The sequence below is a fragment of the Schistocerca gregaria genome, chromosome 3, assembly GCF_023897955.1.
Source record: "Schistocerca gregaria isolate iqSchGreg1 chromosome 3, iqSchGreg1.2, whole genome shotgun sequence".
Taxonomy (NCBI): Eukaryota; Metazoa; Arthropoda; class Insecta; order Orthoptera; family Acrididae; genus Schistocerca; species Schistocerca gregaria.
The window spans coordinates 738,696,427-738,722,774 of NC_064922.1; the positions used below are offsets into that span (position 1 = coordinate 738,696,427).

The 26,348-nt window shown below is 40.1% G+C and overlaps 1 protein-coding gene across 7 annotated transcripts in view; it reads right to left on the reverse strand.

The window, feature by feature from the left end:
- Window positions 1-26,348, reverse strand: part of LOC126353810 (protein pigeon) — a 479,712-nt gene that overhangs the window by 395,106 nt on the left and 58,258 nt on the right. For all 7 annotated transcript variants that reach the window (XM_050002914.1, XM_050002910.1, XM_050002911.1 and 4 more), the window contains exon 2: window positions 15,018-15,166. In XM_050002914.1, coding sequence (XP_049858871.1) covers window positions 15,018-15,166 — 149 coding nt within the window. The remainder of the gene's footprint in view (window positions 1-15,017; window positions 15,167-26,348) is intronic.

Below are 26,348 nucleotides of genomic sequence, written 5' to 3' on the forward strand. Positions count from 1 at the left end.
ATAGCAAAACTCATATACTACTTTAAGTGTCTCACTTTCTAATCTAATTCCCTCAGCACCACTTGATTTAATTGTACTACATTCCGTTATCCTTGTTTTGCTTTTGTTGATGTTCATCTTATATCCTCCTATCAAGACACTGCCCATTCTGTTCAGCTGCTCTTCCAGGTCCTTTGCTGTCTCTGACAGAATTAACAATGTCACTGGCAAACCTCAAAGTTTTCATGTCTTCTCCATGGATTTTAATTCCTACTCCAAATTTTTCTTTTGTTTCCTTTACTGCTTGCTCAATATACAGATTGAATAATATCGGGGATAGGCTACAACCCTGTCTCACTCCCTTCCCAACCACTGCTTCCCTTTCATGTCCTTTGACTCTTATAACTGCCATCTGGTTTCTCTGCAAATAGTAAATAGCATAATGTTCCCTGTATTTTACCCCTGCCAGTCAACATTGTCTACAAATGCTAGAAATGTAGGTTCCCTTCCCTTAATCTGTCTTCTAAGATACATTGTAAGGTCAGTATTGCCCGACATGTTCCAACATTTCTATGGAATCCAAACTGGTCTTCCCCAAGGTCAGTTTATACCAGTTTTTCCATTCATCTGTAAAGAAAAGGTGTTAGTATTTTGCAGCCGTGGCTTATTAAACTGACAGTTCAGTAATTTTCACACCTGTCAATACCTGCTTTCTTTGGGACTGGAATTATTATATTCTCCTAGAAGTATGAGGGTATTTCATCTCTCTCATACATCTTGCTCACCAGATGGTAGTTTTGTCAGGGCTGGCCCTCCCAAGTCTATCAGTACTTCCAATGGAATGCTGTCTACTAGTGAGGCCTTGTTTCGATTCAGGTCTTTCAGTGCTCTGTCAAACTCTTCATGGATTATCATATCTCTCATTCCATTATCACATACATTCTCTTCCATTTCTATAATATTGTCCTCCAGTACATCGTCCTCGTATAGATGCTCTACATACTCCTTCCACCTTTCTGCTTTCCCTTCTTTTCTTAGAACTGGTTTTCCATCTGAGCTGTTGATATTCATGCAAGTAGTGCTCTTCTCTCCAAAGGTCTCTTTAATTTTCCTGTAGGCTGTATCTGTCGTACCCAGGCTGTATCTATCATACCCCTAGTGATGTATGCCTCTACATCTTTACATTTGTCTTCTAGGCATCCCTGCTTAGCCACTTTGCACTTCCTGTTGATCTCATTTTTGAGACATTTATATTCCTTTTGGCCCACTTCTTTTACTGAATTTTCATATTTCTCCTTTCACCAATTAAAATCAATATCTCTTCCGTCACCCAAGAATTTCTACTAGCCCTCATTTTTTTTATCTAGTTGATCATCTGTACCTTCACTATTCCATCTCTCAAAGCTATCCATTCTTCTACTACTGTATTTCTTCCCCCGTTCTTGTCAATCGTTCCCTAATGCTCTCTCTGAAACTCTCTACAACCTCTGGTCCTGTCAGTTTATCCAGGTCCCATCTCCTTAAATTCCCAACTTTTTGCAGTTTCTTCAGTTTTAATCTACAGTTCATAACCAATCAATTGCGGCGAGAGTCCATATCTGCCCATGGAAATGTGTTACAAGTTAAAACCTGCTTCCTAAATATCTGTCTTGCCATTATATCATCTATCAGAAATCTTCCAGTGTTTCCAGGCGTCTTCCACATACACAACCTTCTTTTATGATTCTTAAAACAAGTGTTAGGTATGATTAAGTTATGGTCTATGCAAAATCTACCATGCGGCTTCCTCTTTCATTCCTTACCCACACTCACCTAATACTTTTCCTTCTCTTCCTTTTTCTACTATCGAGTTCCAGTCCCCCATGACAATTAAATTTTTGTCTCCCTTCACTATCTGAATGATTTCTATTATCTCACCATACATTTCATCAATTTCTTCATCATCTGCAAAGCTAGTTGGCATATAAACTTTTACTACTGTGGTAGGTGTGGGCTTTGGTCTATCTTGGCCACAATAATGCACTCACTGTGCTGTTTGTAGTAGTTTACCTGCACTCCTATTTTTTTTATTCAATGTTAAACCTACTCCTGTATTACCCCTATCTGATTTTGTATTTATAACCCTGTATTCAACTGACCAGAAGTTTTGCTCCACCTGCCACTGAACTTCACTAATTCCCGCTGTATCTAACTTTAACCTATCCATTTCCCTTTTTAAATTTTCTATCCTACCAGCCGATTAAGGGATCTGACAGTCCACACTCTGATCTATAGAACACCAAGTTTGTTTCTCCTGACAACAACGTCCTCCAGAGTAGTCTCTGCCTGGAGATCTGCATGCGTATGTCAATGTGAAATATGAAATGTGTTTTATTCATCTCATAACCTACACAATTTCAGAACATATGTCTGATGTACAGGAGACATGTCAAGGTTACAATTTGCTTATTTAAAATTTTGTCACACTTACAATCAAACTTTGTGAAGTGATAACTACCATAAATTTGTATTCCATTTTAGGGATCCAGCTCAAAGTATCACTTTGTCCTTCAAGAAATTTTCCACAGAGCAGTAGCATTGTTCAATTAGACAATCATGTAACTTGCTTCTTAAAATATTTATCTTCATATTCATTATGTCACACCCTTTTATTGTGTTGTGAATTTTCATGGCTATATACTGAGGAGTCTGAGCAACCAGTTTTAAGCAATGAGAGGCGAGCATAAAGTTCTCTTTATGTCTTGTGTCATATGAGTGTCCAAAATGATTTTTTTTTAAAAAGATCAGCCCTGCAGTATATGAAAAGAACCACCTCAAAGATGTATAAAGAGGGGACAGTTAATATTTTTAGGTCTTTAAATAATGGTTGACATGATGCCCTTGGCTGTGAAGAGCACATGTTGAGAATGATTCTTTTTTGCAACTTTAAAATTGGTGTAACATTTCCCCCCAAAATTATTCCATATCGAATAACCAATTCAAAGTAGCTATAATATGCTATTTTCCTGTTGGCCATATCAGTGACACAGGCTAAAATTTCCATTGCAAATGCAAGGCAGTTCAATTTATTGGTTACATATTCTATATGAGAATTCCAACTCAAAGTTCGGTCTACGTTTATTCCCAGGAACCTGACTGAGTCCAGTTCTTCCATTTTTTGTTTTTGTTTTTTGTGTGTGACACAGATTTCTTCAGTTCTTGAATGTTTAGTTTTAAAACACATCATGTGGGTTTTTGAAATGTTTAGCCTTAAGCCATTTTGACCGAACCATGTTTCCAGGTTACGTAACGTATTCATGACACTCTGTGGTATATTGTCAGAATTTTCATTTTCAACTAGGGCAGAAGTATCATCTGCAAACAAAGTTAAATGACTACTTATATTGAGAGGCAGGTAATTTACATAGAACAGGGATAAAATAGGTCTAAGTATTGAGCTTTGAGGAACACCTTGTGACACAGTTTTCCACGTGGAGAAGTGATCTGCTCCCTTTGATGTGATTACTACCCCTTGTTTCCCTTCCAAGAGATATGATTCACACCATTTCAAGGCAACATCCCTTATTCCATACCTGTTGAGTTTGAAAAGCATCAGGGCATGGTTTACACAGTTGAATGCTTTTGTAAGATCACAGGATATTCCTGTGACCTTAGCTTTCCTATCTAGTGATGAAGTAATTTTTTTGATAAACTCATTTATTGCATCTACTGTGTTTTTGCCTTGTTGGAAGCCAAATTGGTTATGTGAGATGATGATATTCTGTGTGATGAAGCTTTGTATATGTAAAGCAGCAATTTTTCAAATATTTTTGATATGACAGGGAGTATAAAGATGGGGCGATAATTTCCCATATCATCTTTTGAATCTTTTTTAAGCAGTAGTTTTACTTCTACATATTCCAAGAGATCAGGGAAGTAACCTTCTTCAAGGATTTGTTTATTATGAGAGAGAAAGGATGAACTATTATGCTATAAACTTTTTTAATTATTTTGGTGGGTATCCAATCCCAGCCAGTACGACATTTTCAACAAATTTTACTAAGACTGTGTTGAATTTTTTGAGACATTCACTGGTGTTGCCTTTTAACCCAAAACCATTTACTTTCTGCTCATAATTTGCTATGACTAAATCAGATTTTGCTACATTTACAACCAATTTTTCCTTAATTTTGATTTCTTAAATGTCTTGTTTACGATTTTGGATACCTAATTCAGGCTTAACTACAGACCATACTTCCCTTGTTTCATTTTTCTGTCCTAGAATGAATTTGTTATTTGCCATTTGTTTTGAAGCTTTCACAACATTTTTAAAAATAGTTTTATGGTTTCTAACATTTTTCACAAAATCAGGATCTTTGTTTACTTCAGTTGATTGTGCAGCTTCCTTTTCCTCTCACTCGATATTTTTATTCCTGGTGTAATCCATCTTATCTTACTTGATGTTCTGTTGCACTATGATCTTTGTGGGAAAGCTTCAGTAATACTTCAAGAAAACTGTTTAAGTTAGTTTTTCATAGAATATTTCAATCTTTGTTTTACTGAAACTTCTTTTGATGTACGTTTTTCTTTTATTATGTTTACCAGTTTTTGGCAGTGGGACAAATAAGGCTGAGTGACCAGAAAGTTTTAAGTCTAGACAGAATTTATGTACAATATCAAAGCAGTAATTTGTTACAATGTTGTTGATGCATGTTGCTGAGTGGATATTTTCTCAGGTGAACTTCGAAAAATTTAGTCTAAAACCGGACTTTTTAATTGTATCAATAAATGTTGTCGATTCTTTATTGTCATTTGCAGTGTTTATATTAAAATCTGCTGCTATTACAATTTTTTTTCTTCTTTTGTTTCTTTAGTTTATCTAGCAAGCACTGGAATTCAGAGAGGAAAGGCGTGACTAAAGCCCTTTCCGGAATTCTATAAACTGAAATGATCAACATATTAAGGTCTTTAAGCTCTATGCAACATCTTTCAAATATGCAATCTCCATTTAAATAATTAAAATCTGTTTTCACTTCATAGCTAATAGAAGAGTCCAGGAATATACAGCAACCTCTGTGAGATATTTTCTCCCTGCAATAGCTGGTTGCAACATTGAAGTTTTCAATTTTATTTAAAATATTTATTGTATTAGAACTAAGCTAGTGTACATTTAAACAAATAATTTTAATGTATTTACATTCTGAGAGAAGAATTTGTATCTCATTGAGTTTGTAGCTTAGGCTGCTGGAAGATTTAGAACTTAAGCCATTTGTATTCCAGTGTATCAAATAAGATCTTTTGCTTGTTTAAATGGTATTAAGCGTACATTTTCGTGGACACTCTTTAGCAGATTTCTTTTCAGCTAACAGGCATTTTTCTTTTACATCTCCTCCAGTAAATATTAGTTTCCCTTAGCTTTAATGATTTTACAAAGATCCATAAACATTTTGCTGAAGGTCATAAAGCCTAGTCTGTTTAGATGCAGTCCATCCTTGGCTAGACATTCCTTGACCAAAAACGCATTTGAGTTTATAAATATTGCACCTAGTCTGTCACAAAACTCATTAATTCTGCAATTGATTCGGTTGATAAAACTGTCACTCGCTGAGCTCCTGTTTATGATTCCGCTGATCACTATCTTGGAAAGAGGGTAAATTCTTCTGGCTGCCTGGATTATATTTTTTGATTGGTTAATAATTTCCTCTTCGCTGTATCTTCGGAGTGAGTTTGTTCCAACATCGATGAAAACGGCTTTGTAATTTTTTTCGCTTTTTTTTTTCGATGTTTTCTCTTGAATTTTTAATATTTTTGAAATAGTTACTGAGCTGATGGGACCTAATTCCTGGGATGACTTTAACTTCATAGGTTGGCACTACGACATTTTTCAACATGGAGTCACCAATTACGAGAAATTCATTTTCAGCTACACTTCTAATACTATGATGTCTTTTGTTCTCGAACTTTCCACTTGTCTATTTATATGCAGTATTTATGCCTACTGAGTCTGCACACTGAAAAAGCGTAAGCACCCATTCTGCATCGGATCACTTCCATAGTGGCACCAGCCTGTACACATGAGCAAAAATTGAGGTCGTGCAGCACTCCGAAAGACTACAATCCCTTTTGATGGAAATGCAGACTCAAAATGTCCTACAGAACATTTGAAACAGCCACCAAATGGGGAATTATTTTACCTCCAGAATATTTTGCCCAAGAGGACATCCTTATTTAACCATACAGTAAAGCTGCACGCCCTCGGGAAAAATTATGACCGTAGTTTCCCCTTGCTTTCAGCCATTGACAGTATCAGTGCAACAAGGCCGTTTTGGTTAATGTTACAAGGCCAGATCAGTCATTCATCCAGACTGTTGCCCCTGCAACTACTGAAACAGCTGCTGCCCCTCTTCAGGAACCACATGTTTGTCTGGCCACTCAACAGATATCCGTACATTGTGGTTGCACCTGCAGTATGGCTATCTGTATTGTTAAGGCACACAAGACTTCCCACCAATGGCAAGGTCCATGGTTCATGGGGAGGTTTATATGGTTACAGTGCTCTAAATATACCGTGTACAATTAAGTAATACAGCTTCTTATGTTGTGACACCTCAACAACTTCCAAATATTTTTTGGTCTAATGCACTTCAAGCATATAGCTTTCAAATATTAGATGAAGTCCAAGCAATTTTGACAGAATTAGCTTTTCATGATACTGATTCATTTTGAATAAATTATTAGAGCCAGGTCTAGGAAGTACTGAGAATTTATCTGTCCACATTTCATTACAGTTGTCAATGACATCTCATTTCTGAGAAGCCAATCCTATCTCTGTAGCAATATGCAATGTTTTCAACAAGGAATTAGATCAATCAGAACAAGCTATTCTCACACCAGCTTCTTAGTCACAATGGACTGTATAGTTTTTAAGAAAACAATATGGCCAACTTTGTGTATGTGACAACATTAAAAGCCAAAAAATATATTCAGTAAGTCATTGACATACATTTGATTTCATGATCTGAAGAGCTCATTCCAAAATTAGCCGCTGAACAATATTTTTCAAAGATGGGTGTGTCGAAAGCATATTTTCAGCTACAGTTAGATGACTAGTCTAGAGAGTTTATGGCATAATCAACAAGCCATTTCGTATGTATCATTATAAGTGGTTACCATTAGGTGTAGCTATCACTCCAGTGTTTTCCCACTATACCTAGAACAATTAATACAGGACATTCCTCATCATGCAAACTACTAATGCAATATCACAGCCAGGGATAGTTCTAAAGAAAAAAATCTTAAATTATTCCAGACATTACAAACATATGGTTTGTGTTGTAATCTTCAGAAACGTAAATTCTTCACACCTGAAATCAAACTACTGGAACACATCATTGACTATTGGAAGTTCATTTTCCAGACCTCACACATATCTCAGCTAGTAAATTGTCATGAGATGGAAGATGCTTGCCCTGTGCCACATCTACTCTGCAGGCATCTCAGCATAGATCTAGCAAAGAGCCTACACCTCTGTAATGTGTCACAAGTGGTAACACTACAAAAGTTCTTATCTTGCCCACCTTGGCAACACCTGTGTGAGAGAGTGGCTCTTGGTAGTAGACACAAACTCATACTTCCTATATGTGATGTGCACAAACAGTGTGATGTCAGCAGCTACCATCAAAGTCTTAGAGAATATTTTCATCCCCACACACACCCTCATATCAGACAATGGTGTTCAGTTTATGAATGGCCTGTTTCAGGATTTCTGAAAAAAGGAATGGCAGCTCACTGCAGCATCATTACATCTGGCCTTGAATGGCAAAGCCAAACGCTTCATCTGAATAATTAAAATGCAGATGATAAAAGTGGTGATATCTTTTAGGAAACGGGGCATGCTTAACTGCTTCCTGGCATCTTGATGGACAATTCACTCAAAGGAAAGTCATCAGTCTTCATGGCCTCTGCCACATAACATTACTGGATTTTGTACTATCAGCACCAGCACTCCAAACTACCAGACATGCACCCCTATGGAGTTGGCTAAGTGGTCTGGGCACACACCCTGTGGAAGGCCCCAGGATGGTTTCCCATCCCAGGATGAGAAGACACTCAGTACTGCTGCCACTGTTGGCATCTGATGGGCTCCCAGTACCAACCAACGTCAAACTGCCAACTAATATGGAGACACAGCTCCCAACACCCACGATATCCACAAATTTTACACCCTCCCCATCTACTGGTGAAGCTCCTATCAAAGACAGCCTTTTCCCAGCCATATCAGCTGGTTTTGAGGGGGGGGGGAGTCAGACCTTTTACTAAACAAAGATACCTGTGGCTCAGATGCTGCTGTGAAATGGCAACATTTTGCAGGATTTCTTGGTCGAGTTGTCCAGCCAGCAGAACACGTATTAGGGTTGCCATAAGTTTCCCCAAGTGAAATTCCCTGATATTTCCTTGATTTCCAGACAAGATTTAGCATTTTTTCCCTGACAAATTTTGAGATCTCAAGTGTAAGTAAAGACCTAACTTGACAAAAAATGTAGGGACTTCTGTATTTCTAAACGAGTGAACAAAAATCTTAAGTACTAACATCAACATCTTATGTAATGAACTGCTTTTACACGGAGAAAGCAAGCCACATGGTATATATGTTTCATTAAAACCACTGATGTTATTTCATTTCAATACAGTGAAACACATTCGGTGACAAAAATACACATTTTGTTGGAGGCACAATACATTTAAAATACCTACACTTCTTTCAGAAATAAAAAGTAGGCCTCTTGAAAGAAATGTGTAAGGTGTGGAAGAGTTGTGTAAGCCAACACTGTGAATGACCACGAATAAAATTTTGGTTCTACCGTGTTCTTTACTGTCAGGTATTACCCACTGAGATTCTACAGGTATTGTGTGATGTTTCTATCAAGAAATACATGAGTACATAGTGTATTAACTGCCAGTGACTGCCACAATTTTCTTCTACTTATCATCCATGCTTTCTAACATACGAACTACTTTCGAAGTGACAAAATGAACAAGAATAAAAAAAGTCTATAATGCTGTACAATGTACACTATTTCCCTGATTCCCCTGATATGTTTGAAATTCCCTGATTTCCAGAACTTGTGGCAACCCTGCTTATTGATACTACAAACAAATTGGTCTGCAATGGCACTCAGAGGTGGTGTAATCATGGTGCAGGAGACACCAACATAGGAAAACCGCCAGATGGAACCACAACTTTGCAGGCGATATGAATATGATGCAATCTGGATTGGAATGATCACCTACAAGTTGCATGGACTTGATTTGTGAGGAAACCTTTCAGGTCACATTTTGTGCTAGTCTGCAGCCACTAGGCCACTCTGTTGACTTTCCATTCATTTACATGTGTGAACTGTTTTGTTTCAATAAAAGCTGTGCACAGCTGTGACCCGAAAGGAAATCTACGGATTTAGAACACAAAATACATCCTGGTAATAAAGTGTTTTAGTTGATAATAGTATATGAAACTAAATTCCACAGTCATGTGTAGACTAAGGAATTTATTGAAAGGCCAAAATAAATCCTTTGGTTACAGTTTAACAGAGCCCTATGCTGGTAAGAAATCTTCATTAAATATGAAGATTAATTTTCATTTCTGCTATGTTATCTTCTTTTCTTTTACTATGCTAACATACATTAATGTTACCCAGAAAGAAAAGCTCACGTGAATCCAAATATGGAGGGCATGTAGAACCTTGTATCAGCATGTGATTAAGCTTTTCATGAAATGATATACACGTGGGTTTAGCAGCAGCCTGTCTTATGTAACTGGAAAGACCATAGTCACTTCAAGCTAAGTCAAAGACAGTCCATTAAAAAGTGAAAATTTTAAAGCAAGTCTAGCATTCTTAGTGTAATTCTTCTGTCATCTCAGATTCAACTTGTGCAAGGCATACAGCAATTGTAGTAAGCTATGTATGCACACAGTGGACAGACGAGGATCATATGCAGTGATGAGTGGGTGCTGGACCACACAACTGGAACAAAATGAGGAATAACCACTCTCTTTTTTGCAATGTTCCATTGTTTTGTCCAAATTGTTGCCGCAATACTGGAGCTCTTCAACAGGTACGTACATGTCTGCATCAACAGTTTGAAGTTACATGCTGCAGCTTGGACTGGTGGTACACATACTATTAATTTAGTGTTCAGAAAATAGAAAAACCACAGATTGCAATGGACAGGCAAACAGAATTGTTGGTGTGCTAGGTGGTAAACCAAATGTAGTCCTTTTGGGTGACTCCCACTTTAACCTGTCCTTCAGTGATGGCATTATATAAGGGGTGTACGAAACTACACTATGGGTGTAATTGAAATCTTTATTTAAAAGTGATCACCAGAGGCCTGAGCATAACTATGCCACAGTTCCATGAGTTGAAGAATTACCCGCTCCCAGAATTCCTGTACTGTGACAGGACCCAGTCATCCACTGTGTGTCTCAGTTTGTCATCTGAGTTGAAGTTACATGTCACTGTTCATGGCTTTTCCATGCTCCAGGCATTGGATGAGTATCAGACCTTGGATGTTGAAAAGATGATGAGCACCACCTTGCCTGCTGAGGACACAGCTTTGAATGTTTTACGGGGAGGTGATAATGCATCCTTCCAGGGTCTAGATGTCTTGCTAAGTTTCCCCACAGCAGCACATGTACTTCAACTGGTTTGGTTAGTTGTTACGAGGTTTTGTACCTATTCATTTGAGCACTCCTTATTGGCAAGTCTGATAGTATGCATTATTGCGAGCTGTGTAATGTATGTACATCGTACCCCAGGAAGAACAGTGACACAATTCAAAAGTGCAATACCCAAGAAAAATAGAATTAAAGAAATCAAAACTACTTATATTGAAACAGTATAAGCTTCCTTTTAATTTCAAGTAAGTATTTTAGACAGTAAATTTGATTTACATTCTACACAACAATGATATGAATACAGCATTCTGTATTCACAGTTGATTTTTCTCAAGTATTGTACTTTTGAGTTGTGTCACTGTTCTTGCCAGTGTGTGAGACATGAACTGAGTTTTACTTTTTGAGGACAATTTGATCAATAACAATTACATCACAAATGTTTCACAGTATCTCCACATGTCATACTACTGCAGTACCCAGCCACATGTGGCGAGGAATGTACAAACCTCCTTCAAAGAATTATATGTACCACTTCCCCCATTCCCTGTATATTTATATGATACATCACCCTGCAGTTGTGTATGTCACGTAATTACTTGGAAACATGTCTGTCATAGTTCTCTAGCAACCATTATGGATTTTATGTCTTAAATACAGTCTATGTCTAAAATACACATAACATGAAAGGAGATAGAATAACTGCCCCCCTCTCTGCCACAGTGTTATGATATTTAGAGGCTGTGACTAGAGTACACAGGGATTCACACCATATTAAACTCTCAAACTTAGCAGTCATTTAAAGTTCTGTAGCCCTTTTTGTTTGTGTATCATCATTTACCTATTATTTTCTCTGAGGTTTATTTCAGCAATATAAATGTTTCTGCATGTTGCACCTTCAACAAAAAAATGAATTTCCTATTTACTTAAAAAGCACTATCACTCTTAGACTGAATAAAAGGTACCCTAAATGTTTGTTTATTTTGGAAATCAACAAATAGTTGTAGGGAATTGGCCTAATAAGGGCTCATAAAGGAAAGCCATACAAGCCCAACAGTCAAGGGTGAGACAACAGCACAGCATGAGAGAGCTATCCCTACTGATATGCTATAAACATAAATTTGAGCAGTTGGAAAGGCAAAAAGGGTATTTAGAAAATATGAGATGTGTGGCAAACAGACAAATTAAAAGCATGAATGAGATAAAAGTGAGATAAACAGATGAAAGGTGAAATAGCTAATGATACTGAAGAAATGGGCAAAGGAAGATGAAGGTTATGTGAGAAATTACACATGTGAGATTCTGACGGTGAGAGGGAGTAAGATAAGGGAGTGGGGGAGTAAATGTGAAAGAGTGAAAAAATTATGAGATTGATGGAGGATGGGAGGAAGTGAGGACAAGGAGAAATTGCCCTAAGTTGATGCCACCTTTGTGACCTTCGTTGACCTTCAAAGGCCTTACTGTTACACATCATTGGATTTGTCTTGATAGCTGCTACCAGAAAATAAGCACCAGACTATAGCATCCCATTCAGTAAAACAAAGTTGACCTTCATGTCTCTGAAGTGTCATATTATGGCCCCCGTAGTCCCGTGCAACTTTTGTTCCACAAACTTTTCAGCTCCTATCATACTTTTTGAGTTATTCTTGGTGGCAATAGTTGGTGAGTCACCCTGTATAACAAAACTAGTTGTTTCTGAGGCTGAATGAGGACAAATTATTTTTCAGCAAGACAGGGCACACCATCATTAGAGTCACAAAGTGCATGAATATCTGAATGAAACTTTACTGAGCCTTGGAAAGGTTGTCAGACTTCTCATTTGGCCTCCTTGGTCAACGGATTTGGTACTCTGTGATTTCTTCCTATGGGCTTTCATTAAGGACAATATTTATGCCCCAACACTACCACAGAGCCTAGAACAGCTGAAGAGCTGGATTCATACTGCTATAACATCAGTGACAATGGGCATGGTTACCTGATTACTGGAAGCATTCGAGTATCAATGTGATCTTGTTCATATCGCTGCTGAAGGGCATACTGAACATCTGTAGCCTAAACTTGAGAGATTCGTAAATGTGTGCCCCAGGCTTCATAGTTGTCTGTCTTACAGCTTAACAAATATATGAGTTCGAAATACAGATATTCTTTTTGGGACACCGGTTATTTCATCACATCCCTCTATTGAGCTTGACATTACATCACGATTTCAGAACACCACTGACTTTATTAATCTCCTGTGATAAAGATGTGAAAAACTTTAATAGATTGTTTTCCAGTGCTGGAGGGAATGGGGATCTGCTGCTGTCTATATCCCCATAGAGTATGAGTCATGACAGTCAGTCATTGGCAAATGGGGTGTAGATTCCTGTTTTCCTCACGCTAGCCATGGGTAATGCAATAGCTGTTTCTTCCTGGTAATGATCTTTTCTCAAATTGTCTAACCATCTTATTACATTCTGATTGCTGGAAACCAAGAAAGGTCAAGCTTATAGCCATCCTCTTATTCATATTGTTAGTTTGTTTTAATATTTCAATGGCCTCTCTGATCTTAATCCATTTCTAAAGAAATGAGGGAGCACTCTATGGTTGAGATAGTTTTAAAGGCAAAGACCTTAAGGAACTGAGGCTGACATAGTCAAGGGACCAAGCAAAAAATTTCACTCATACCTAGAATTTATGGAGTACCAAAAATACACAATGAAGGCCACAGTGTGCAGTAGTAAATGGAATCAACTTACACAGCATACAACTTGGCAACATAAAGTGTGTTTCAAAAGGTATGCAAACTAATTAAGATATTCACACCATGTTTGTTTTATGTGACAAACTCACAAAGTTTTGTTAGTGTGTGCTCCAGGTTGTCATGAGTGAAGCATAATGACAACATTTTATGAAAAGGCACAGGTTCAAAGGAACTTCCAAATATAGAATAGGAAGCACTCATTCTCACAGACATTAATACACTGGTGGTAGAGGAATTTTACACAGACACAAAGCGTTGACATGAAGCATCATATTGGATGATCTGGACCAAGTGAAGCCAAAAAAGAATGGATGTGGTTGGTTTTTCACTGCAGAAGTCTGTTTGGAGTGTCACAGGTGCTGCAAACCCCAAAGGTGACCATGCACCGGGTCCTCTGGATCAAATACAGATGTACCCATACCAACTGCAGCTATTGCTTGCACTGAACCCAGATGACAAACCACACGGTATGCAATTCACTGTGGATGTTCTTTACCATTTAGAGCAAGATGTAAATTTTCTAAACAGTCTATTATTTTATGATGAGACAACATTCTATGTGTGTAGTCCGGCAAACAGTTACAATGTTTGGATCTGGGGCACAACCAATCTGCATTTGTGTTGGAAGAAGTGTGTGACAGCCTGAAAGTGAATGTGCTGCTGGTATTTCCATGCTGTATCTCAAAATCACCCACCACAGACAAATCCAAGCCACCGACCCACTCATTAATGTCCCTGCAGGATGGTTACCATTCCAAACTGATACACAGAACTACAAAAACCAATAAAAGAATGAAAGACAGGCAGGACATAGATCAATTGCAGCCAGCAACATGCTTACCTTATGCGAAGGATGCTCCATCTACTGCAGATATGTGCAATGTGGACTCTGAGTGTGGAGACATATACAGCAGAGAAATTGGCATGCCCACTGCAACACACATCTGGGAGCACAAGTGCTACACTGGATGACCAAACACCAGAAAAACTGTGGCAGTAAAATGAAATTAAATTAAATCTGTGTGCTTGCCAAGCAGCGAGAGATGGTCAAGTGCAAGACCAAGGAGGCCCTTTGAAAAATTAAAATGTCATAATGACATGAACAGAGAGACTCCCTATAGACTTGTAACTCACTGGCTGCCAGCCATCAGAGCCCTACAGGCTGCAGATACAACTTGAAACATGAGCATGACAATCGAGAAACTGCCGCTGAGTGAGTAATGTCAACTAGGAGGAAAACTCCATTCCTGATGCCTGCCAGTCATGGTTCATACTATACTGAAGCAACAAACACCACATACCCACTCTGTCCAATGGAAAGCAATCTAGAAAGTTTCCACTCCTTCCAGCACAGGAGACAAATAATTCAATTGTTTCCAAAAATGAGATGCAATTTCACAATCACTAGGAGGACATAACAAATATAATGGACACCGGGCAACACATTACACCAGTACACACAGATGAAGACCACCATGACCATGACCATGACCAAAATGTTAGTGACAGTAATTTTATAATACAACATAGCACCACACCCAGTAAACATTTATGTTGATTGTGTGATATTCATGTTCAGCACCACAAGCTGTGCTGTAATTAAAAGTTATGGAACAGTCTTGAGTTATGGATTATGTGACAAACCTTTAAACTGTTGCCTTCATAATAGTATTTTCCAATGTAAGTTTGAAGTTTGTGACAGTTCTCATCTTCAGTCTGCAGTTCCAGCCACCATCCTATTATTAGGCACCCATCTTGCTCCTGACCCAATGGCTTCCATTCTCTAACAGTACCTAAAAATAAAGAAATAAATATCTTTTTATTTCAAATGACATATATGTCACAGAATACATTTTTCTGTATGTAAGTACTCTTATAAATCTGGTGAACACTCACAGAACGCATGCAAGGTAAGAAATAAATGTCACATTTAAAATCAATTTGCAATAGAATTAAAATTATGTAATGAACTAACACCTACATAATGTAACATTAGATAGAGTAGCATTTTAATATCAAGGATGACATAAATAGCAGTGATGTGCAAGCTGACATTACAAGCTAATGTTTACCAGAAAAATAGTTTCACAGTTAGTACTTGCATTCTAGCATCATAATTTAACAATCCACAAAAATTTTAAAATCACTTTCAGACAGTTCATTGCTGATGTATCTTCACTCACAACGCAAGCGATTTCAGAGTTTGCGTGTCCATACAGTTCACAGACTTGCTTATAAAGGCCACCTGGCACTTTGGCACTCTCCGGTGAGCCGCCAAAGAAACAGTATTATTTAAGTGATCACAGTTGGACTATTCTGTAACCTGTATTACTGTTGTTCAATCGATGTGTTCAGTACTTCACAGTGTTTTACATGTTTCTATGTAAAGTACTACATTCCATGAATCCCATTTGTTCTTGCTGTAGCGAACTTGGCAGCAAATGAGGGTTACATTTTCACTACATCTTAGAGTCAATGCTAAGTCACTTGACAAACATCTCATTGCCCAGCAGCAAGCCTTTGTGAAACAAAGCCAGGCTCTCACCACTATTCTAAATCAAGTGGCATCTGCATGTTTGTGGCAGTTTACTTTCCCATCAGTGCAACCGTCCACCTTTCCAGCGTATGATGAGTTAGCTGAAGATTGCAACCCGTACAAGACATGGTTACCCCAACATTTCGAGGTTTTTCTCATGGATGATGTAAACCTGTGTCAGGCTTGCTTTCTTTTCTGGCTTACATCGTGCATTTATCAGTTGCTGTAGCAACTTGTGCCTATGCAACAACCGGCCAGCTTATCATTTGATGAAATGTGCAAGCTTCTCTCAACCTGTTACTATGACAGTATGCATGTCACTTCAACACGTGACCATTGTCAGAAACACCCAAACCAATCTTACAAAGCCTGGGCTGCAGAAGTACATGGGATGAGCCATCATTGTAAATTTGTCACTAGTAACTATCACGAATCCTACACTAATCATGTGGTGAATGATGATATTATTTGTCTAGTCCTGGATAGGGAAGTCTGTGAAGAAGCACTTCAATGTGGGAATCCGAAGCTTGTGGATGTGCTCAATACAGCACAGTCCTTTGAAGTGACACGGACCACAGGCAATCAGATTGCAGTGTGTGAAGAGGTATCAGAAGTTGCAGTCAACCACTCTCAGGCATGCAGCAAGTGCTCAGGATGATGGGGAAGTCATTGCAGGAGTACAACCTACGACTCAGCATCGCATGAGGCAATGTCGGTTATGATAACAGCAGCAACAGGCTGTGTCACAGCAGCGGCCAAGTTCCCTCCTTCTGTCTTGTCCATAAAGCTTTATTCAATATGAGCATGCTGCATGCACTAAGCACTGGGCAGTTTGCAAGAAATGTTGAAAGAAAGACCACATTGCATCAGTGTGTAACTCCTCTTCAAACATAAGTTGTACTTATTGACATAAACTGTGTTGCTACAATGACTGTCTCTCCAAACAAACTACTTATTGACCGGTGTGTGTTTAATAAACCACTAAAAATGCAAGTGGACACAGGGGCTGCACAGCTTTAGTAAACATGGACATGGGCTCCCCTCATCTCACACACATTTCATGTACGTTTGTTATTTACAATAAACAGCAGATTCTGAACATAGGTCAGTTCTCTGCTCCTGTCTCTTACATATCTGTTGTTTAACCTCTTACCTTCCTTGTTGTGGATCATTCCCATATTGCAAACCCTTTTGGGTTAGACACTTAATGCTTTCAGTTTCTCTATTGCCAATTAGCTAAATTTAGTGCCAAATCTAGTTCTGTATCAGCAACTGGAGTCCCTCTGCTCTGAATTGTCATCTCCATTTTCCCCTGGGCTCAGTTGTGCTACCATTTTTCAGGCCCACATTACTATTAAAAAGTTTACCCGCCTTCAATTTTTTTCAGGGTCAACAGGTGCCTGTTGTGTTGTGCAACTCTATCAAGGCTGAATAGGACAATCTGACATCAGTCAATGTCATTTGGCCTATTTCTTCCAGTGAATGGGCTACACCACAGGTCATCGTTAAGAAGCCGATGACTAAGCTTCGCCTCTGTGGTGACTTCAGTGTCACAATTAATGCACAGTTCATGATAGATATATCCTCTGACCTGCCCCAACGAGTTGCTCACAAAATTGTCAGGTGGCCACTACGTTTCCAAGATCGATTTATCAAAATGAACTTCCAGCTCCCCTTGGATGAGGCCACTTGGCACCTTCTCATTGTCAATACAACTTTCGGCTATACCAATATCAACACATGTCTTTTTACATCACTAGCACATCCCCTCAATTTTTCAGTTTTTTAGAACAGCTGACAGCCTCTGCACCTGGCTACATCAATTACCCCAACAATATTGCTGTTTTGTGTTCTTCTCCCAAAGAACACCTTAGCAAACTCCAATCATTGTCTTCTGTTTTGCTGTCTGTGGGGCTAAAGTGCAATTTCAAAAAATACCAATTTTTCCAGCCATCAACTGAGTGTCTAGGTTTTGAGGTTTACCACACAGGGGCCAAGCCATTGCATCACCATGCTGATGCAACTGCAACTTTGTCGCAGCCAACATCCATTAAGGAACTGTGGGCATTTCTAGATAAAGTTGTGTACTACCATAATTTTTTTTACAGGATGCATCCCATGTTGCTCAGCCACTATGCACACTTCTGTGTAAAAATGTGCCTTTTTTCTGTGATCCCCAGCTTGTGGTTGAGTGTTCTCTTTGCTTAAATCTAAGCTTCAATATGCCCCATGTCTGACCACTTTTCAGCTGGGTCAGCACCTGTTGTTGGCTACAGATGCCTCTCAGCATGGTCTTGGTGCTGGTGCACAAATACGCAGATCAGTCTGAATGACCCATTGCTTACGATTCTAATACTTTAACTCCCATTCACATCAGTATTCTCAGACTGAAAAGGAGGCTTTAGTGATTGTGTTCGCCATCAAGAAATTTTATGCCTTCTTGTGTGATTCAAAGATCCATTTAATCACAGATCATAAGGCGTTGGTTGCTGTTTTTAACCCTTCGTCATCCGTACCAGTCAGGCAGTGCATTGTTTGCAGCAGTGGACTCTCCTCCTCTCCCATTATCATTATCAGATCCATTACTGGCTGACAGTGCACACACCTATGCCGGAGCATTATCTCGCCCTCTGATCAGGGTGAACCTGGTGTTCGATCATGATGAGTTGCTTTGTTCCTATTTAGATACTGAGAACCAGAACATGGTCAATGGTTTTAACATCACTAGTGGCACAATAGCATAGGTCATCACTGTGGAACCTGTACTTAGTTGGTTCCTCTCTATTGTGCAGCACTGTTGGCTGAAAAACCCCTGACTAGTGCCTCTGACCTGTTGCGCACTGCTTTTATGTGTTTGACAGAATTCTTTTGTTGCAGCTCCTCAGTTTGTGATCCCTGCTTCTGTGAACACAGAGTCAAACACAACTTCAACGCTAAATATCTTGGCATAACACTAGACCATTCCCTGACTTACAAAAAACATCTAGAAAACATAAGACGAAAGCTAAAGAGTCGCAACAACATCCTGAGAAAACTGGCTGGCTCAACTTGGGGAGCTCAAGCATCCACCTGAAGTACTGCCGCAATAGCCCTGGTATATCCTGTTGCCGAATATTGCTCTGCTGTCTGGCATTCGAGCACTCACACTAAGAAAATCGACATCCAGTTGAACGAGTGTATGAGGATAATAACAGGTACTATTAAATCCACCCCAGTCTCTTGGCTGCATACTCTAAGCAATATCCCACCCCCATAATTGAGAAGGCAAGAAGCAGCAGCAAGAGAGTGGTCAAAAATTCACGACTCATATTACCCACAGAATCTACCAGTCCATGATGTTTTGAACGAAATACCATCGACCTGCTTAAAGTCATAGAAGCCTATATGGGTTGATACACAAGAACATCAACCTGACATCAAGGAGCAATGGCGGCACTTTTGGAATGATTCTGGAATTAATAAACAAGGTATCCAAGATCCTACTCTGGAATTACTGGGCTTTGACCTGAAGTGATGTACCTGGACTAAATTAAACAGTATCAGAACAGGCCATGCAAGATAAAATACATATAAGTACAAGTGGGGTCTATTTGACTCATCAGCCTGTGACTGTGGAGCACCAGAACAGAACGTCCGCCATGTTATTGAGGGATGCCCCTTAATAAGATATGCCGGACCTGTCTCTGAGGTTATATATGTGAAACCCTCTGCTTTGGATTGGCTGTGCAATCTAGATATTGAGCTTTAAATATATGAATGAGTTTCTCGTCAGGCTTGCCAAGCTTTTAACGTGTAGTTACTTTGTCTTGAGTGTTTGTACTTTATCCTTTTGTGCTATTGCTTGTTTTTTACACATATACTATTTACACATTGTTATGTTTTACACATTTCGTTTACATATTGTTGTACTTATATAAAATATTGTTGCTGTATTGCCATATGCAAAAGAAAATAAATAACTAAAATGCCATAATGTACTATGGCTTCTGCATGTTGGTCATTGGGGGATGGATGGGTCCGATGGGGATATTACATGGCATATCATTGCTTGTACTTACTGTGTTCAGCAACATGTGGCCTCTTGGATGCCTTTTTCATCCTGGCTGATGACATAGCAGCTGTGGGAGCATCTACATGTCAATTTTGCTGGGTCCTTCCTAAATTAGTATTCACTTATTGTAGTGGTCACCTATTTCAAGATTCCCTACATGGCACATTGTCTATTCACAATTACAGCAGCCACTATTTCAGCCCTGTCTAAGATTTTTGCAATTGAGGGGCTTCTGTATACCATGGCTACAGATAATGGCCCCAGCTTGTTTTTCAAGGATTTACATCTTTTTGTCAGGCTAGTGGTGTTTGCCGTCTCTCAGCTCGCCCATCTCATCCTCAGTCTAATGATGAGGAAGAACACATGGTTCAGATGTTTAAAACTCAGATGTATCTGGCAGGTCACCTGAAGTTGTGTCAAACCATTTTTTGAGTTCATACTGGTTCGCTCTGGTGGAGGACAAAAGCCCAGTAATGCTGCCACGGACCCTCTTTCAAGTACTGCATCTAATACCATGTCCAATGGCGACACTGGCTCTGCAACAGTTCCAGCCAGGTGTGCCTGTCAAGGCTTGTGGCTTTGGCTGCCAGCTGAACTGGGTTCATACCTTCATCGTGCGTCATCGAGACTGGCACCTGTGCATCATTTGCACTCCTTACCGGTAGACATCCTGTCACTTCGACCAGCTCCGGCTGCTCACACCACTGTCTATTCTGGAGGGCCCACTATCTCCCCTGCTCTTGATGCTGCCAATGCCTGTTCCTGGTTTACAGATGGTAAGTTTGCGCCGAAATGGGGGTCGCTGCCTGGAAGATTACTGTGCGGGGTTCCTGCACTCCTTGACTATCATCACCGACACAGCCTCCGCTGCAGCTGATGCCGCAGCTGCCACCACCTCTGTTGTTGGGTCCATCTCCGAAAACCCCTCTGATGCCTCTGGCGCCAACTGCTGACCTCAAAGAGGACATCGCCATCGAGATGTCGTCCCTGGTCCAGTCCCTACAACCTCTCGCAAGAGGTGGGATGACATGCCAAACCAGCCCCTCATCACTTCTACTCCTACTCGCTGGTGTCTACCCACTGCATGCTGCAGCAGTCGCCATCGTTAGACAATAAAGTGGATGTCAGCATCGTCATTGGTGTTCCCCATGACTTTTAGTCTCAGTGCCTTGTGAGATATAAGTGCCTTTTTTTCCCTTTCTTTTGATTCTTTTTCTCCTTTCACGGTACCAGTGCTTTTTTTTTTTGTACCAGTACTTTTTGGCCTAGTGATTTTATGTATGTAGGTGGTTTTCCCACAACTGGAAGGAAGGAGTGATGTACCTTCACTCATGATGCACACAACTTCAGAGACCGCACATCCACAGTTCACAGACCCATTTAGAGGGGCCATCTGATTTGCCCCCCGGCATGCTCTGGTGACTGCCAAAGAAACAATACTATTTAAGTGATTGCAAACAAGTGCTTGGCCTATTCCGTAACCTGTATTACTGTTGTCCAGTCAATGTGTTTATTGCATAACCTGTACTTCATTGTATTTTACATGTTTTTCAATAAAGAAATACATTCCATAAATTGCATTTATTCTTGCTACAGCAATTACAAAGTACCAAGTCAACATTCTAAGTCATCTTTGAGACAATCCTTGAGACATTGAACGTAGTTTCTTGGAAACTTCATAAAAATTAATTTAGGTACAAACAGCAGCAACCAATTGTTTCATGAAACATTAGTTTATTTTTATAATTGGGCCATATTTATGTCACACCAGTGCTGAGCACCTTGCCACGTGGGCCATATCCTTGCCGAAGACCAAGCTCCAACATTAATTCTACACACCAATCCAACACATCCTATATGTCATAGACATATTCTACCCAGTCAGAGGCAGGGATCCTTGTGAAAGAAGTCATATCATTTGCTGGCTTTGTTGTAACTTTTGCACGGCCATTCAAGTGGGCAGAACCACCAACCAACTGTCCACCCAAAAGAATGGCCACTGACAAAGTACAGTCGAGAGCATGGATGGCCACCCTGTGGCTGACATGCTGCTGAGTAAAACATGTTGGACTTTAATGGCTGATTCACAAATTGTGCCAACTGGATCCCCCTCCCCCCTCCCTCCACCCATTCTAACTTCTATTAATTACACTGATAATAGTATTTTCCTTCCAACATCTCTATAGATTCTGCAAACCTCCAAGCCTCAATCTTTGCAAGAATTTGAATATTTTGGTATGTTTTATAAAAACAGTGTATAACGAACATGTCACTAAATTCTGCTGGTGTTTTCTTCTTTATAATTTGCTAGCACTTGGGAGCTAAGTAAAATGAGTGAATGAATGTATAAATAACGAGATTGCTTACAAAACACTTATCCAACCCATCCTGATATGTTGCTCAAATGTGTGGGACTCATAGGAAATAGAACTAACAGATGATACTGAATATATACAAAAAAAGGGCAAACAAATTTAGATATAAGAAATTGAGATTCTGAAGTCCAACATTAAGCATACATACCTGTCTATTGCATCATGGTCTGTGAGAGGAGACGCATCTGTCATACAATGATCAGCCACATCACCATGACTACCGACCTAATAGCTGGTATGTCCAACTTTGGCAAGGGTAACAGGGGTGACACATCATGCCAAGGAAGTAATGAGGTCTTGGTAAGTCGCTGGAGGGAGTTGGCATGACACCTGGCCATACAAGTCACCTAATTCCCGAAAATTGTGGGGAGGGGGCGATGAGCTCTGATACCATGTTCGATCTCATCCCAGACGTGTTTGAAGGGGTTTGAACCACTCCATCACACTCCTTGCCTTATTGCATGGTGCACTATCTTGTTGAAAAATGCCACTGCCATCTGCAAACATTATCATCATGAAGGGGTGTACATGGTCTGCAACCAGGGTACAATACTCCGTGGCTGTCATGATGCCTTGCACAAGCTCCCCTAGACCCACGGATGTCCACATGCAAGTTTCCCAGAGAATAATGGAGCTGACACCAGCTTGGCTCTATCCCGCAGTACAGGTGTCAAGGAGCTGTTTCCCTAGAAGACGACAGATTTGTGCTCTCCCAATGGCATGACAAAGAAGATAGTGGGGTTCATCAGACCTTGCAACACTCTGTCACTTTGCCAATGTCAAGTGCTGATGGTCACATGCCCATTTCAATCGTAGTTGGCGATGTCGTGGTGTTGACATTGGCACATGCACGGTTCATCAATTTCAAAGGCCCATTCTTAGGAGTGTTCAGTGCACTGCATGTTCAGACACACTTGTACTTTGCCCAGTACTAAAGTCTGATACTTATTCTGCCACAGTTTGCCGCCAGCCCTGTTTTACCTGTCTGCCCAGCTCACAATGTCTGACATCTTTAATGAAGGGTGGTCATCCAACCCTGCCACATGTTGAAGATGCTCACCACAGCACTCTTTGAATGCCTGACAAGTTGCTTAGTTTCTGAAATGCTTGTCCCGAGCCTCCAGGCCTTCACAATCTGCCCTCGGTCAAACTTAGATACATTGCACTCCTTCCCCATTCTACACATAGACAGCACACTCACCGATACAACATACAGCATGCATGTACCTGACTAGCAGTTATTCCTCATCAGGTGATGATGCTATAGGTTGGATGGGTTCATATTGATAGTAGGTCAGTGGTCATAATGTTCTGGTTGATCAATGTATTTCTCAATACTAACAGTCAAGTCTCAGTTAAACAATGGAAGACCTGAAGTAGTAAATTATAGTCAGCCAAAAGTATATCAGGGTTGTAAGTGAAAGCTTTTGTTAAAAGTTAAAATGAACATAATATGATCAATAACACAATAAAAATACATAAATGACACTTCTGAAACTGTAGAATAAGTTTTTGTTTCACTGACGTCATGCTTATAATCTACTCTGAAAGAAATAATAGAGGTAGCTGTGGTTTTTAGGGCTTTATCTTAAAAAGATAGGGTTGCTATAGGTATTTTGGTAGTGCAATAATGGTGTGTGATGTTGACTAACTGTTAAGCAGTCAGGGGCATCAGGATTTTCCACACAATTAAGAAGTGTCTCTGTCTGCACAGCTATTTGGCAGCCACACAACAAATATTAGTCTAAGGGCGTCATGTTTGGATTGTGTGGGCAATAATAAGTTATACAGTGAAAGCTACTGCATAATATCAGCCTGTAGGCATGCACTGTCATGAACAAACAACTGCCACATGGGAGCGTGGTTCTGTGGTCTAGCTCAGTGACAATACCAATATATATCCATAACTATTAGAACTAAATACAAATGCTTCAATCATCTTTAAGCATCATTACATGCAACCAGTCTCATCAGGCTTAATACAATATAGCATAGTTGTAACTATAGAGACTAAATCTGATTATTTACTGCAGTGTTCCTTATTGAAAGGTAAGGTTAATTTCAACTATCTACCTATGAATACTTGCTTGAAAATGGAATTATTATATTCCAAGAGTAGCAGAAAAATATATATTACCATGCTCAAAAAAATTGATACTTTAACATACACAGTGCCAGCCATATAAACATTTGTGGTATTCATCACACATAGATTCGATAATACTGAAACTGTTCACTAACAATTTCATACAAAATGGGAATTGACACTTGTGGGCAATTACTGTGACTCCATAATTATCAACTGTTGACTCTTTTAACTCCAATGGATCTAGATAACAGAAACTCCTTCAAATCATTATGAATCATGATTGCCTGTACCCCAGTAACATAACAGCCTTAATTCTTTAAAAATTGAATTCACACATATGAAACACATGTTCAAAGTTTGTTGGAAGTAACTAAGAGCTCTCATTCACAAATACTGGATGAATATTGTCCTAACCAAAACACAAGGACACACACTGTCATAAAACAGTTATAGTTTATTAGGCCACAGAGTGACAACAACAAGAATACACTGGATATGGTTACAAGTAATTTATTTATTTAATTGTATGGCTAGGGCCCCCCATCGGGCAGGCCGTTCGCCAAGTGCCGGTGTTTCAATCTGATGCCACTTTGGCGACCTGCACTCGATGAAGATGATAGGATGATGATGAGGACAGCACAACACCCAGTCCTTGGGTGGAGAAAATTCCCCGACCCAGTCGGGAATCGAACCCGGGCCCAGAGGATAGACAATCTGTCACTCTGACCATTCAGCTACTGTGGGCAGACATTACAAGTAATGAATACACATGACAACTGAGAGCCCAGAGGCCCATGTATGGCCATATAAAGATGCTGTCTCTGTACTGTGTCACTGGAGTAGTCCTGTGTGCACACAGCGGAACAGGTGACTGTAGTCGGTGACTGGACTACCCCTGACGGCCACCTCAAGTGGCAGTGGGTGTGCCATTTGAATGTTGACACACACTACGATAGCTGTAATGGCCCAACACATGTCCACTGTGGCGGGAGTGCAGTAACTCGCAGGTGACGACACTCCTCCTTCCTTGCATGGGGAAGAACTAGGCATCACCATCCATAATGCTGTGACTGCGTAGACATCCATGTGTGCGTGGCAGTGTCAGGTGATGATAGCCAAAGTGCGAAAAGTACCCCATCCTCTTAGCCCTGTACATATAGACGAAAGTGACTGGTACAAGGACATCACCAATGCCCACAGATCCCCTAGGTGATTGGTGTGCAGGACTAGCGACTGCAGGCAGGAGCCATCTGGACATTGGTAGTCCGCCACATGGGATGTCATTACAGAAAGAGCCAATGGCTGATTGGAGATGCTGCTTCTGTCCCCACTGACAAAGCGCCAGCTCAGCGCAATGTGAGATGGAGGCACTGGCCGCAAGAAGCAAACCTTCCATCAGTGCTGACAAAACCCCAACCACCAAGAAAGGGGCCACCACTAGGCCTGCCCGAGACTGGGAGTGGCCAGGGGCACTGATGAATGAGATATCACACTTCGCCATAGGGGGAGGGGGCACCCTTCCTGGAATGCAACTAGTTCTGGTGGCATGCCACAAGTCAGTCTTCAGTGTGAACAATGAAGATCGCATCAGCTGAGGATGACAACTAGAATCAATTCAGAGTGGCATCCAAAACCCAAGGCCCAGACTGGTGTGCTGGGCACAAACTTTGATGAAACCAGTGCTCCTTAGGGATACCTGCTCAGCAGCAGAAGGGTGAGTGGCATCTGTGGCTGTCGGCTGTGCAAGAGCTCGGTGGAATTTTTGGACCCAATTGGCATCAGTTTGTAAGAGTGACCTGTGACCTGGAAATATTCTATGTACTTGCACATCTGCATCTTAAACATCTGAACCAGGTGTTCTGCCTTGCCAATTGACTGTGGATTGAAAGGAGGCACCATGATATGGCAAAAGCCATTGCATGTA